A 16732-nucleotide genomic window follows, 5' to 3' on the forward strand; every position below is an offset into this window, starting at 1 on the left:
CACCTCTTCGAGAAACACCAAGAAGGTGACGTTCTTATCCAGCGTGGCGACCAGGGTGCCCTCGCTAGTGAAGAGCTGCAGGCCTTTGGGGACTTGACTGGGACACTTCTGCCGCCTTGGGCTGTACTTTTGCAGGGTGCCCGCTGTGCAGTTGTTTGATAAAGCTCGCCGGTATCTGCCATTGGGGACACGAGTAAAAAGATGGTTACGGTCGTGTCAGGTGCTGTGGCTTATTGTACGCGGTTGGTAGAATATTTCTAAAATAAACAATAATAACATAAAATAAACAAACGTGCAATAAAAATGAACACTAACTATGACTCCAAATCACAGGTCGCCGTCATGGTGTCGGTACAGCATGTAGCCAGCCCCCAAGGGACCACATAAGCAACCCTTCCGGACTGTTCTAAAAATAGCTCACCATAAATCAGACATGATACTAATTTTTGAAGACTAGCTTATTTATTTTGCAATCTGACATGTGTTTTATTTTGAAAAATGACCGGATCGTCTGTTGTGTCCGTTGACGATATGTCACTTTTGACGCGCTTTTCTATCACGTGATAGGTTAGCACTCAAATCCAACCCAGGAGCAAGCAAAATGTGATGCATCAGTTTTAGGCCATAAGCCGTTCCAGAAACCTGTTCGAAAAACCAATTTGTTCAAAAACCGAAACAACGCTTTCCATTATAATCAATGTATTTTTTTTTATCCGTTCCAAGCCTAGAAAACAACTTTTTGAAAGAACTTTTGAACTATTTTACAGTATTAAAATACCTAGCAAAAATGTTTTCTAAATTTGACACAGCCAAAAAAGCCAATTTCACTACTGTAATTAAACAAATAGTTAAATAAATACATAGATATAGATATCTAGCTAGCTAGCGCCACAAAAGCTAGCTAAAAAGAATCCATTAAAACATACACACATATAGAGCATCTGTTTCCTACTATGCATTATCTGATTTTTTTTTTATCCACTCCATAAATATTTAAATTCTTGCTTTGAAATACATTCAGAAGATGGACCATGCACCATCCGTGCACCCCTTGTATACTCCGTCCGTGTTTGACGTGACGGTTGAAATGACGTGACAGTGTACCCTGTGGAATTGAGGAAGCTGTCCCCGTCGATGCAATCTCTGGATGTGGCCGACGGAACGAACCAGAAGGCCGGAGTGCAGCTCCCATCGACCTGCCTCTCAAATCCATAGTCACTGTTAACATGTGGAACACAAAAGATGTGGTGGGTGTGAGCAAAAAAAGAAAAAAAAAACACACACACACAGATTCCTGTTTCAATGGTTTTGTGAGGTCCGGATAACTACAGAAAAGGAGTGAGGACCACCGTTGCTGATAAGTTTAGAGAAGAACGAGTGTGACATTTGAACACTAAATGTCAGCCCATTTCCCACTTCAACTTCTTTAAAAACAAAGATATAAAAAGTGGACTTGAAACTGAAATAACAGCAGGAGTGAGGTTTCTGAATGGGTACATTCAAAGTCCTCACCCTTATAGTGAATATGGTTAAAATATTTTTTGACCTTTTGTGGTACGAACCTTTTTCCTCTCATTAACCACGCACACACACACACACATAAACACACACAGTGAGTAAAAAGTGTGTGTATCCAGGTGAAATGGAAATACACACCAAAAAATCATTTTGGGTGAATTTGTGAGGACCTCTCTGAATCTTTAACAGATGCATATATAGACCCTCTAGAAGCCTTTAGAATGAAAAACTTGGGAGGACCGGCCAAAAGGTCCTCACTTGTCAAAAATGTCCTCACTACGTATGGTATAAAATGTTAGTGGTCCTCACAAGACTCGTCATACAAACACACACACACACACACACACAAAATTATGACTTTACCAGGCTCTCGTCGTCGCACAATTCGACAAAAAAAGTGTTCTTACCAATTCTTAATCAAGCATGTCAGCGCCTTTCATTACACCCTCGATCAAAAGAGATAAAAGCAAGCACAAGACGTTCTCGAAAGAGGGGGAAACACTTGACGTGTGACAAGCTGTCATGTGAATTTTTATAATAAAACGTTTCAAGGAATGAAGCCTTGCCCACGAGCCACTTGAAAACTACACAACGGCAGGCAGACGTGACAATCTACTGCTGTCAAACGAGCGAGCTCCTTGTATCTCTTAAAAAGATCCCCTTCAAATGTTCACCGGTGATGCCTCGTTTTCCAAGACTGTTAAAAAAAAAAAAAAACGATTGGTTTGAAAACCGAAACAGCACTTTCCATTATAATCAATGTATATTTTTTTAATCCGTTCCAAGTCTAGAAAACAACTTTTTGAAACAAATATTTTAATAATAATAATAATAATAGTATATTTCATTTATAAGCACCTTTCAAGGACACTTTACAGTCACAGGATATTTTTTATGCGTGTGAGCAGCGGCAGCCACATGCGCCAGCGTTCACTCAACCCGGAAGTAACAAAGTAAACTCTCAAAAGCCACCTATTTAAAATTGCATTTTCTGTGTAGCTCTCTCTCTTGTTTCTATTTATAATTGTATTTCATTTAGTGCAGTCTATTTGTGATTGTATTTTATTTATTATCGTACCTATGAGCTTTGAAAGGCACTTACAATGTAATGTATTATTATTAAAAAACTAAAGAACAAATATGACAACACAAAGACACAGACTCATTCATTCTTCAGCACTTTCTGTACCCTTTTTGTGACATGAAGCAGTTCTAGATAAAAGAGGAGATGATCAAAGCATACTTTTCAGCGGTGGATCAGGGATGTTATGGTGGAATGTGCACGTCTACTACAAGCTAAATAAAGTCACCAGATGATAAAAAGTTAAGGAATAATTTTGCAATTTTTAATTTTTAATGCACTAATTCCTGTTGTGGCTCAGTATTACTTGACATGTAAGGCGCACCTGCGTATAAGACCGCATAAACTGGATAAACACATAATAATACACTTCCTCGTCGCTGACTGCCACTCGCCGGCTGAAATTGATATGGGAGGACTTCTTTAATCCATTGCAAACATGTATGCTTTCCACTTCAGAACTATTTGTATCATATTCATAACTGGATGAGTAACAAGAAAGCATCTCCGAATCTGAAGCCATTGTTTTGATTCTCGAGCAAGGCAAGACATCTTGGCGTGACGTCACGAACAAGGGGGCGGGACCTTCTGATACTCACCATCTCCGAGGTCATTTTGAAGTACAGTAAAGTCTCGTTATATCGATATTGGTTATATCGATAGTACTGCTTATTACAATACTATTTCTATGAACGCAAGGAGAGATTTTACATGCCGCAGGATCGAATATATCGATAGTCCGGTTAATTCGATATTTTTTCCGACTCCAGAGAATATCGATATAACGAGACTTTACTGTAGTTTTGGGACACTTTAAGTCATTTTTATTGAGGTTTTGCATTTGACTAAAAATATCAGCCTGCGTGTTTTGGGTATTTTAGATGATATAAAACGTTTTGTCTGATATCAGTTAGGAAACAAAAAAATGGTGTCGGTTGTCCTTTAAAAAAACACCGTTCAAAGCCTTTGTTCGTGTCTATTTGTCCCCCAGTCCGCTGCCCCCTCGTGCAAAAGCCGACTCAAAATGTTCCCGACTTGCAAATCGTGTTCTGCTGGCGTCTGTCAAAGCTTTCCGCGGATGAAACGGGATGCTTGACTACTAAGTGAAAAGTTTTCAAAGGCTTTTTTTTTGTGTGTTATTACGTGTTGCGATGGAGGGAAAATGTGTTTTCTATTGAAACGCAAAGGAGAAAGACGGGGTGGAAGGGAGTGGGGGAGGGGGAGACTCACCACTCAAAATCGGCCTCTGTGCATGGACAGGATTCTGACATCTGAGAGATGTACTGTTCTCTGGCCTTGACACATCGAGCGTTTACTCGCAGTTTCTGGAAGATTCTCTTCATTCCCATGATGCACACTTCTCCCTGCAATGAATAATGGATCATAACCAGCTCACAGGCTTCTTCTCCTTTGCTTCATATCTTTGTCTTCGTCCACCATCTTGCTTTCATGGCGAGATCGCATCATAAAAGAAAGCACAACCCATCCCACCCCCCAAAAAAAAAAGATGGACTCACCTCATTGTCCAACCGCCACGTCACATAATCGTCCAAAGTGCAGCGGTGTTGAAAAATGGAGCGGAAGTCAATTTTGACAAGTTGCCACTCGGATCGGTGACTGAAGTGACCGAAGATTCTGCTCGTGACAAGTCCCCAAAAAAAAAGTGTGGGTGGGGGGGGGGGTAGGCGGGAAATTAGGTCAGAACTTTTTGCTGCACTGAAGAAAAAAAGACATATCTAGGGCAAAAATTAAACACGTTCAAAGCCGCCCGGAATTAGAAAAGTCTTCAAAGGCCGATGTGTCATTGTGCCTCAATTAATCGTGCGGGGGGAGACGAGCCAATTACTGTAGTTTCTTTTCTACAATCCTTACGTCATGATGAGAGTGTCCTCTCCGGGCTCCCCTAGCACCCCGTCGACATAGAGCGGCGAGGAGGTGAAGCTAAATTTGTCCCAGTTTGTGCCCTCGTCAAAACTCAGCCTGTGAGATTGGAAGGGAAAGAGAAAAGAAGAGAAAAGAAGAAGAATAAAGGGAGAGCCCAAACAGCGTCTCTTGGGGGACGATTGATGGCTGGACGGGGGACGCCTACCAGATATGTCTAATGGGCAGAGGTGTGTATCGGATAGCCACCAGAGATCCTCCTTGATTCAGGAAAAATACGCTGTACTCTTCCTGAAAAACCTACACACACACACACGTACACACACATTCATGTTTCAATGGGTTTGTAAGGTCCAGATAACTCCAGATAAGGAGTAAGGGCCACCGTTGCTGATAAGTTTAGAGAAGAACGAGCGTGACATTTGAACACTAAATGTCAGCCCATTTCCCGTTTCAACTTCTTTTAAAAAAAAGAATTAAAAAGTGGACTTGAAACTGAAATAACAGCAGGAGTGAGGTTTCTGAATGGGTACATTCAAAGTCCTCACCCCTGTAGTAAATTTGATTAAAATATCATTTTACTTTTTGTGGTATGAATTTTTTCCGCTCATTAACCACGTACACACAAACAGAAACACACATAGTGAGTAAAAAGTGTGTGTATCCAAGTGAAATGAAAATACACACAAAAAAAAACATTTTGGGTGAATTTGTGAGGACCTCTCTGAAACTTTAACAGGTGCATATATAGACCCTCTGGAAGCCTTTAGAATGAAAAACTTGTGAGGACCGGCCAAAATGTCCTCACTGCGTATGGTATAAAATGTTAGTGGTCCTCACAAGACTAGCTATACACACACACGCATACATACAAACAAACAAGCGAGCAGCTTTATTTTAGATGATTGTTTTTTGACTTCTGAATTCATGCAAGCAGCTGGCGAAGGCGTAACAAACATGAAACAGACGAAACAAACAAAATGCAGACTCGTCCTCGGTTGTTTGAACTAATGAGAGCATCAAGATGGGTTGACTTGACAAGAGATTCTGGCCCATGGCAAAAAAAAAAAATATGTGCGGTTGGTTTGATTATTTATTTTTTGGTGGCTTTTGAAAAGTCTCTATTCTTTTTTTAGGGAAATGAGATGAGAACTACTGACTTTGCATTCAACTCTAGTTTTAATCTTGTCTGTTTGTTTGGGGATCAGCCATCTTTTATTTGCACCCAAAACATGAGTTATTCTTGGTGATGGAATTTATATGTTTATATGAACATAGATACATTCATTCAAAAATCAAAATAAAATTAAAACAGTATCAAATAAGTTCAAATGGAATATATAATTAACAATAATATGATTACATAAACATAAGCGCTCTATTTGCTATCTAGCTGGATAACTATCTATTTGCTTTCTAGCTGGCTAGCTATCTAGCTAGCTAGCTCGCTCTCTAATTGCGTTCTAGCTAGCAAGGTAGCTTTCTATTTGCTATCTAGCTGGCTATCTATCTAGCTAGCCAGCTCTCTATTTGCTATCGATCTAGCTAGCTCTCTATTTGCTATCTATCTATCTATCAATCTATCAATCTATCTATCTATCTATCTATCTATCTAGCTATATAGCTAGCTAGCTATCTCTCTATTTGCTATCTAGCTAGCTATCTCTCTATTTGCTATCTAGCTAGCTATCTCCCTATTTGCTATCTAGCTGGCTAACTATCTAGCTATCTCTCTATTTGCTATCTAGCTATCTCTCTATTTGCTATCTAGCTGGCTAACTATCTAGCTAGCTGGCTATCTATCTATCTATCCATCTATCTATCTATCTATCTATCTATCTATCTATCTATCTATCTATCTATCTATCTATATATCTGCTATCTAGCTGGCTAGCTAGCTCTCTATTTGCTATCTAGCTGGCTATCTAGCTCGCTATTTGCTATCTAGCTGGCTAGCTATCTATCTAGCTAGCTATTAGCTATCTATTAGGTAGCGAGCTAGCTTTCTAGCTATTTGAGTTACTTTCAAGTTGCTTCCAGCTGCTTCCAGTTTCAAGTATGAAAAATAAAATGGGGTGAAAAAAACCATAAAATATATATGTATAAGCACATTTATTATTTTATATTACAGTTCTGTAATGAGTCCATGTTTTTGATGATCCCATATGTCTCTATGCACACACGTGTCAGCATAAGTCACAGACGGCCCGCGTTATTTTCCTTCCGTCATAATTTAAATTCAAGGAAATTTCGAATCAACATCTACATTTGCAACTACGAAAACTTGAATACATTTAATAAAACATTTAAAAATCAACTTTGTGCTGCCCTTTGCTATAAGCACTCATAAAATATTGAAGTTGTATATTTATTATTTATCTTACAGTGGTGTAATAAACTGCACAGCCTCGTGTTTTGTTTTCTAAACATTTGGTTACTGAGTTAAGATACTCGATAGGGTCAAAATAGTCGAACCGGTTCAGAATAGGATGCACAACACATGTATTATTTTAAATACGACTACTTGTAGTTCAACCAACGTTTAGTGTCACTGTCTGGTAGATTGTATTTGGATGTTATTCGCTGTAGAAAGTGTCTAGACTACTTTAAAAAAAATACTTATACGAGCCACTGTACCTCTCTCCATGTGTTGCCGGCGTCGGATGTGATGAAAATGCTCACATTAGTGGTGGTAAGCTCTGGTCCAACTACTCCTGCAAATCAAGAAATATAATAAGAAATAAACGATTTATGTATTACGCCAATTCTGTTATCATCTACAGTAACAAAAAGTCGGCTCACTGGAGTGATCGGAATTCTGTTTAGTTGGCCAGCATCGCATCATAGTTTAGCCCTTAGAGGACAACCGATGCCTCCACACAAGTTGTGTCCATCATTTGTAAAATCACTTCAAATGTCTTCTACTGAGCGTATTTGACAAAGATTCCACGGCATATAGCTATATTTTACGTTTTAAGACTCGCGCTGAATATTCAGGAAGCCTTGTTTTCGAGTTACTGACGATTCCTGACGTGACGTCACGGAGGGAACGCCCCTGACCGAGAAAGCGACACACAATGCATTTTCGGTACATTGTTTGGCCTGAAAACATCGGGTTGATGGCGAAATTAGAAGGAAAAAAACATACATAACGCGATTGTGAATCGTTGTGTGTTGCACCAAGACTACTATTTGATACTAGTTGACACAAATTCCCAGCAGACCAACGGAGCTTGTGCGCCATCTTGTGCATTTTCTGGGACGCTACATTGCAGTCCTGGTGGCTTGAATTGATACGGAAGGACTTCTTTAATCGATTGTAAACATTTATGCTTTCCTCTTCAGAACTATTTGAATCATATTCATAACTGGATGAGTAACAAGAAATCATCTTCTCCGAATCTGAAGCCATTGTTTTGATTGTCAAGCAAGGCAAAGACGTCCTGGCGTGACGTCACGAACAAGGGGGCGGGATCTTCTGAAACTCGGCATCTCCGAGGTCATTTTGAAGTAGTTTTGGGACACTTTAACTCATTTTTATTGGTGTTTTGCAGTTGACTAAAAATATCAGCCTGTGTGTTTTTGTCATGATCTGGTTGGCGACCAACGGGGGGCGCTGTCGGCCCCGCCTGCACCTGCACAGGTGCTGGTCGTCCCGATCAGATTGGCGACCAACGGGTAGCGACGTCAGCCCTGCCTGCAGCCTCGCAGGTGCTGGTCGTTTAATCACTGACACTTAAAAGGACACCCGGCACGACCATCCGGTGTCGGTTCATTGTTTGCTGCTTGTGTGCTGCATGCATTGCGTATGCTGTGCATGTGTTTGTTTAACCTTGGCGGACTTTTACTTTTGGTCTTCTTTTGCTACTTTGTATTTTTTCCATTCAGATGATTTTGATGTTTTACATTTTGTTCCTGCTGACTTTATTTTAATACAATTTGTCAAACAACCTCCTGCTCCCTCCTGCCTGCTTTTTGGGATCCGCACCAGCCATCACCACCTTGCAAACCCTGACAGTTTTGGGTATTTTAGATGCTATGAAACGTTTTTCTGATGTCAGTTAGGAAAGAAAAAAATGGTGTCGGTTGTCCTTTAATTGACGTCTATCAAGGTCAAGGGTGCAGTGCCTAAATAGATCCAGTGGAAGTAGCTACAACTAATCAAAACAACCCGAATCTGAGTAACAAGAATCCAGATGAAATAAAAATAAATAAAACTTCAGCAAATAAAACCCTCACCGGATGCGATGATAACTCCAGGCGCTGTATCTTTGCTGACGATGTTACCAGAGGTGTAAGGGTTCTCCGAAACGTGAAGATGCAGATGTAACGAGCAGTACGGCTACAGGGGGAAAAAAAATATATATAATAACGCACACATAAACACGCCAACGGCAAATCAAACTCTCAAGTTTGTCTGTTGTTTTTGGTTGAGCAGAATTTACATAGAACGCAATTCTACTTGCAGCCGACGACAGCATCTCACTTACTTGCTCACAGTCGACCCGTTTGCCTTGGAGATCCGTCGCCGGGGCCTGCAGGAGCCGCCAGTCTCTGCCTTTGTTATACGTGATATAAGTTTTCACTTGGTTTTCGACAACTTTATTTGACAGAAACACCCCTTTAATCCCGGCAACCTGAAAAATATGAAACGCAAGAGCGGCGTGGTGAAAAGAAAGAACACAAGGGGAGGAAAAAAAATGGTGTACGGACGGACGGGGTAGGATAAAAACAAGCATACATTATTCAAAGTAAAGCAAAGCCGGAGCTCAAGTTTGTGGAGGAAGACATGTCAGAATTCGATGAGATGTTTTTCTGACAGGGACCACTATTTTGCACCATCTGTAGGACCGTGCAGAATCAAAACAACATCTGGCGTAGCCCTGAGATATTCAGACATTTTTGTTTTCAATTCACGTGAAAAGAGATGGGGACTTGCACTATAGATGAAAGTTGTCAAACTCAAGGCTCGAGGGCTAAATTGGGTCCTTATTTTATGTGGCGTTTACTTCACGATTCATGTTGTAATATCTGTTCCACATTTGTTGGATTGGATTAACTTTATTAGTTTATTTTTTATTAGTTTTTTACTAGTTTTAATTATTATTTTTTAATATATTTTTATTTTATACTATTTATACTGTATATATATATATATATATATATATAAAATTTATTTTTTATATATTAATTTAATTTTTATTTAAGATTTTTTTATTAGTCTCGCAGTGAAGAAATTTACATTTCACAGCAGCAAAGTGAGGAAGGTAAGAGGAAAGGAAGAAGTAGAAAAAACAAAATACAGGAGCTGCTGTAAAGGCAGCCACTCTCGCGGCGCCATTTTATAGTCAAAAGAACAAAATATGACAACACAAATACACAGTCAGTCAGTACTAAGCACTTTAATAATAATAATAATAATAATAATAATAATAATAATAATAATAATAATAATATTAATAATACATTTCATTTCTACGCGCCTTTCAAAACTCTCAAGGTCACTTTACAGTAACAGGATAAGTTTTCCTGTGGGTGAGCAGCGGCAGCCACACGCTCAAATAAATAGAAAGCTAGCTAGATAGCTAATAGATAGTTATCGAGATAGCTAGCTAGCTATACAGCTAATAGATAGCTAGCTAGATAGCTATCTAGCTAGCTATCATACATGGATAGATTGATGGATGGATGGATTTGATGGATAGATAAATAAATAAATACATTCAGACAGACAGACATAAATAAATAATATAAAATAAATAAATAATATAAAATGAATAAATAAAGTGGAATTTTGTCCGCACAGGAAAAAAAAAATGGCGGATGAAAAATGTGTGTGAAAACAAAACCCGCATTCACATTTCATACCCGCATTCATCATCTTGATGGATTTATTTGTTAACGCCTACACGTTTTCACAGTCGTAACGCCCCTTGAAGGGAAACCACAACCACAACCCAGCCTGTGATACAAATGAGTTTGACACTTCCTGCGCTTGAGCGTCGACATTTTAATTTTTATTATTATTTTTTTTCCCACTGTTTCACACTCTCATGCTGCTGAGTCACAACAGTTAAATGATTTGCCAGCCGAGTGTTCAATGAATGACATGCTGGCGATGCCCGGTTGAGACGTTGTTAGAATGCAAACAAGGATTAATCGGGGGCTGACACACACACACACACACACACACACACACACACACACACACACACACACACGCGCACACACACACGCACACGCACACACACACACACACACACACACACACACACACACACACACACACACACACACACACACACACACACACACACATTCCTGTTTCAATGGTTTTGTGAGGTCCGGATAACTCCAGATAAGGAGTGAGGACCACCGTTGCCGATAGGTTTAGAGAAGAACTAGTGTTACATTTGAACACTAAATATCACCCCATTTCCCACTTTAACATCTATAAAAACAAAGAAATAAAAAGTGGACTTGAAACTGAAATAACAGCAGGAGTGAGGTTTCGGAATGGGTACATTCAAAGTCCTCACCCTTGTAGTGAATTTGGTTAAAATATCGTTTTACTTTTTGTGGTATGAACTTTTTCCTCTAAATAACCACACACACACACACACACACATAAACACACACACTGAGTAAAAAGTGTGTGTATCCATGTAAAATGAAAATACACACCAAAAATCATTTTGGATGAATTTGTGAGGACCTCTTTGCATCTTTAACAGATGCATATATAGACCTTCTAGAAGCCTTTAGAATGAAAAACTTGTGAGGACCAGTCAAAAGGTCCTCATTTGTCAAAAATGTCCTCACTACGTATGTTGTAAAATGTTAGTGGTCCTCACAGGACTAGCCATACAAACACACACATATCAAGTCCCCAGTCATGTGCGACCACACTCTGTCTAAACACACCCGAGGAAAAATGCCGATTGCGAGGCCGCCGGCTACAAAAGCTGCCGCTTTGCTTCTGCTGGTGCCTGCTCGCTTTCACAATCCAACTTTTCTGTTTAAATAAGTCAAACCTGGCACGGTTAAAAACTTGCAATGCATCAGCAGCTGTTCCATTCTTGGCAAACCAGCGCGGAATAAGAAAAGATGCTTGTGATGCTTGTCAAAGGGAGACTTGTTGTTTGTTGACGCCTCAACCCAAATTTATTTTTAGGAGCGTTATTTTCTCCCTCTTGTTATTTGCCTCCCGTACTGAGTTAACAAAGAGAGTTTGGTTTTTTTTGGAGACAATGAGGCGCACCTAATCATGGGTGTGTGTGCGTTTTGTCCACGTGGGGGCGATATAATACAAACATGGGGATGCCTAATAATAATAATACAGTGATATTTTGGCTTACGAACTTAATTGGTTCCCAGACAGAGTGTGTAAGGCGAAAAGTGTGTATCCCACAAATTAATTTCCCATAGGAAACCATTAAAATGCAAATAATCCATTCCTAGGTCCCCATAAAACATAATTTTCTACTTTCTAATTTTCTAAGCCTTAAAACTACGCAAAATATACTCTATTTTATGTATAATAAATGTCTTATGGTATTATAAGGAAAGAAACTGTACTTTATAATAAAGTCGTTTTATTTACCTTTGTGATGGTCGTTGATACATACAATACATTTTAGTTTTAAGTGTCTTTCAAAACTCAAGGACACGTTACAGTCACAGGATAAGAATAATAAATTTAATGATTGATTGATTGATTGATGTGGCAAGGTTGAATGGTTAGCATGCTAATCTTACAGTATCAAAGTACAAGTTTCAATATTATCAATATTTAATAGATACAGTGATACCTTGGCTTACGAACTTAATTTGTTCCCAGACAGAGTGTGTAAGGCGAAAAGTGTGTATCCCACGAATTAATTTCCCATAGGAAACCATTAAAATGAGAATAATCCGTTCCCAGGTCCCCATAAAACATAATTTTCTACTTTCTAATTTTCTAAGCCTTAAAACTACACAACAAGTCATTATTATAATATAATCTATAAGGCATTTACACATTTTCCCTGTGCCTGCGTGGCTTTTCTATGGGTATTACGGATATTATGTCCCGCGTTCCAAAAAACATGCCTATTGGAACACTGGAAGTCATTCCGACGTGTGATTGTGAACTCGACAGGTTGTTTGTCTAGTCTATGTGAGCCCTCCGATTGGTCGGCAACCGGTTCAGGGTGCCCCCCGCCGACTACCAAAATAGAGTAAGAATTGTCTTGACCCTTGTGAGAATAAGCGTATTAGAAAATGGATGGATGGTTCCATGATTGACAGACATATATGAATGGTCAATGTTCTTATAACCGCTAAGATATTAGTTGTTCTTCGCAGAGGATCAAGAATATATGATAGTGAGTATTCCGACATTATGGTCCGCCCACCTCGTAAAGGTCTATCATGATGTTGCCTTCCGGTCCTCCACTGCTCACCACGTCCTCCAGCATCAGCGTGAAGAAAAGACCCCTGGACTCGGACATGTACAGGTTGTAAGAGTCGTTCTGATGCCAGTCTTGAATGGCTGCCACCACCTGGTTGTCATCGGTGCTAATAATCTGCAAATCCTAAATGATGCGGAGGCGAAAGAGGGGGGTTGTAAGTGTAGGTTGCTAAGTAACAAAACCCCGAGTGTCAAAAGAGGAGGCTCAATGTTAATGGTGCACGCTCGTGATTTCTATCTTGATGACTGACAGTAATTGAGAATAACAAAGTCCAGTGAGACGCATCCTCCATTTTCTGACCAAAATGGATGAATATGTGCAATACTAAACTGCAAACCACCCCCACGCATCACACCCTCTTATTGCACAACATTATTTTGCCACTAAATGGTGTAAAAACACGGAGCTAATGGAAATTTACTGCCTCAAAAGACTCCGTTGGCGATGAAGGGGGGCGTGCATGCACGGGAAATGTATTTTTATTTATTTTTTTTAATCAGGAGTATATCGTATTACTTTGCCACTACGTAAAATGAATTGAATCACGTAACTTTATTATTTTTTTAATCGCAGTTTATCACATTCATTTTGTCGTGCATTTCCAGTTATTCCGGATGGGGATATTTTGCCCAATCAGAATCCAGCTTCCTGGGTGATGCCATGTCAATCTAATCCGCCCCCCTTCCTCCTAATCGCAGACACTTGAGAATTAGTAGTGCGAACCAATGGCAGGCCGTGCATGTCAATCCTAGGCCTTCAGTAGTGCTATGTCTGAATCACTCCACAACTGCGAGGGTGGTGTGATTCCGACACGTCCACTAGAGGGTGCCGATGGCCAGGAAATAACTTGTGACTTGAAGAAACTTCATAAATACTGTCATTAAAGTTTCCTTGAGAGTTTTGAAAGGCACTTAGAAATGAAATGTAATTATTATTATTATTATTATTATTATTAAACTGTTCGAATTTTTACTATGAATGTGTGGATTCATGATAACCTCATAAAATTGCAATATTATATGCTATTTTTGCTAGCTTCGGAGCTGGCTAACATTTTTTAATGATGTCCATCTATTCTTGAAAAGTCCGTCTTGAAAATGGCTTGAACAGTGTATATGCAACTAAATCAATTTCTTCTCCTCCTGCAGCCATTGTGGATTGACAAAACTGCTATTAAATCAACACAAAATGGGTCGCTACAGATACAGTGTGCTAGCTCTGACCAGTATGCGCTTATCGCTAGCGGCTAGTAATACTATGAATCATAATTTGCGAAAACTCTTACGTATCCAGCGCCTTCCAGCAGGCCTTGGGTTGTCATCTCGAACTCTGATTGGTTAAAGCAACAGTTTCATCAACACTTATTTTATGCTCTAGGGCCTGCAGAACTGATTGTGAAGGCGTCCAGGTCGATTTCTGACCCTAGTTAACAAATGATGTCGGAAATGTGATTGTTTTTCAGCTTCCTTTCATTGCTTTTTCCATGTTGTGCTTCTTCCAGATTTGTGTTTTCATATTTAAGCATTTAACCAATCACATTTGGAATTATTTAACAAGAGTGAATGGACAAAATATTAGTCTGCGATTCAGATATTTTTAGGCCATCAGAGAAGGCCTTGCAGGCTCGGACAGCCCACCACTGGTGCTAATCCATTTTTTTAATATATGATAGTAAATTAGCCAAGTGAGAGCTAGCTCTTTAACTAGATTTCAAACTCAAGGCTAGCAAGCGGTCCATTAGCATTTTGCTTTACATATGTTGTAATTATCGTAGTTTGCCTATTTATAAATCCATCTCTGTTTGTCTCTGTGTTCTATTTTTTTTTATTTTGGGGGGGTGACCCATTGTGTATAAGGCAGTATGTAAAACCAGTCCAGAAGTTATCCTGGGTTTAGCTATCGGCTAACCTATACTCATGTGTCTTGTTTAAGCTAACACCGCTCTTGTTTTTTGAGACAGGGGCGAGATTGGAGTGTTCCATGTTGAGAATCGGAACCTGTAGACAAGAAACCTCAACGGATTTGGTAGTTCAAGCCCGGATCCGTTGTAGTCTCGTCTCTGTGAGAGTGCAAACATCAAAGCGTCCTGATATACACTAAGTGTGGAATGATTCAGCACTGTAGACATTGCTACGTGTCGCGTCGTCTTACTTTTGGAAGAGTGTACTTTGGAAGCTTAACCGGGTAGAAGGAGTGTCTTCTGTAGGACACGTAATGGACGGACTGGCCTCCTGTTGGTACCTGGAAAAAAAAAATGCAAGGTAAATTACACGTGAGCCACGTGTTGATGTGGCGAGTCTTTAAAGGACAACCGACACCTCCGGAAAAGTTGCGTCCATAATTTGTAAAATCACTTCAAATGACTTCTACTGACAAAGATTCCACGGCATATAGCTATATTTTACGTTTTAAGACTCGCATTGAATATTCAGGAAGTCGATTCCCTGAGTGACGTCACGTAAGGAACGCCCCTGACCGAGGAAGCGACACACAATGCATTTTGGGTACTTTGTTTGGTCTGACAACTTTGTGTTGATCCGTGTTGATGGCGAAATTAGAAGGAAAACATTAATAACGCAATGGTGAATCGTTGTGTGTTGCACCAAGACTACTATTTGATACTAGTTGACACAAATTCCCAGCGGACAAATCAGCCCATTTCCAACGGAGCTTGGGCGCCATCTTGTGCATTTTCTGGGACGCTACATTGCTGTCATTGACGGCTCGAATTGATACGGGAGGACTCCTTTAATCGATGGCAAACATTTATGCTTTCCTCTTCAGAACTATTTTGAATCATATTCATAACTGGATGAGTAACAAGAAAGCATCTTCTCCGAATCTGGAGCCATTGTTTTGATTCTAGAGCAAGGCAAGACGTCCTGGTGTGACATCACGAACAAGGGGGCGGGACCGTCTGAAACTCGCCATTTTGAAGCAGTTTTGGGGCACTTTAACTCATTTTTATTGGTGTTTTGCATTTGACTAAAAATATTAGCCTGCGTGTTTTGGGTATTTTAGATGCTATAAAACATTTTTCTGATATCAGTTAGGACACACAAAAAATGGTGTTGGTTGTCCATTAAGTCATTTTTATTGGTGTTTTGCATTTGACTAAAAATATTAGCCTGTGTGTTTTGGGTATTTTAGATGCTATAAAACATGTTTCTGATGTCAGTTAGAAAACCAAAAAATGTTGTCGGTTGTCCTTTAAGTGCTCACACCGCGTGTCACCCTGCGCTAAGACGCCGATTAGGACGCTGCACGTTGTCGCCGAATGAGCTTGAACACAACGCACTTTTTTTTCATTTTCCATCTCGTGCCCCCCCTCGCGGGATAATGGCACCCTTTTACTTAATGAAAAACACAAGTATGCATTAAGAAGCAATTGAAGGTGATGCTTTTTACGGCTTTTAATTGACTTTTAATGAAGCCAAACCTTGTCATAAATAATAATAATAATAATAATAACCTACCTGGATGAAAACATATTCATCTTGCACTACCAGGGAATTAGGGATGATAAACCCGGGGAAAGGCTTGCCCTTGTTTCCCTCGGAGCAATTTTGAAGTTTGCAAGTGATGTACTGCGACCCTGTGGGCAAAGCCAGACAAGAGAGCTAAAAATACAACAAAGGGAGAGGAAAAGACAAAAAAATGAAAACAAACAAGCTTGTGTGGAGCTCAGATGAAAGTTTGAGTTGCGCTCATTGCCGGATTTTTCAAACTGCTAAATTGTTGGCGTGCGAGACGGGCTCTTCTGTACAAAGTAGCGTGAGCTGTTAGCATCAGTCTGACA

The 16732-nt window shown here is 39.8% G+C and overlaps 1 protein-coding gene across 2 annotated transcripts in view; it reads right to left on the bottom strand.

Annotated features, from left to right (window-relative positions):
• The window catches only part of LOC148889685 (VPS10 domain-containing receptor SorCS1-like), a 116646-nt gene that overhangs the window by 17770 nt on the left and 82144 nt on the right, over positions 1-16732 (bottom strand). For both annotated transcript variants that reach the window (XM_089011884.1, XM_089011883.1), the window contains 12 exons: positions 16410-16528; positions 15085-15174; positions 12877-13056; positions 8971-9117; positions 8720-8822; positions 7118-7194; positions 4689-4780; positions 4472-4579; positions 4117-4234; positions 3830-3963; positions 1105-1218; positions 4-175 (listed from right to left, as the gene is read on the bottom strand). In XM_089011884.1, coding sequence (XP_088868010.1) covers positions 4-175; positions 1105-1218; positions 3830-3963; positions 4117-4234; positions 4472-4579; positions 4689-4780; positions 7118-7194; positions 8720-8822; positions 8971-9117; positions 12877-13056; positions 15085-15174; positions 16410-16528 — 1454 coding nt within the window. The remainder of the gene's footprint in view (positions 1-3; positions 176-1104; positions 1219-3829; positions 3964-4116; positions 4235-4471; positions 4580-4688; positions 4781-7117; positions 7195-8719; positions 8823-8970; positions 9118-12876; positions 13057-15084; positions 15175-16409; positions 16529-16732) is intronic.

This window comes from Hippocampus bargibanti, linkage group LG13, assembly GCF_051943395.1.
Source record: "Hippocampus bargibanti isolate YZ-2025 linkage group LG13, ASM5194339v1, whole genome shotgun sequence".
NCBI lineage: Eukaryota > Metazoa > Chordata > Actinopteri > Syngnathiformes > Syngnathidae > Hippocampus > Hippocampus bargibanti.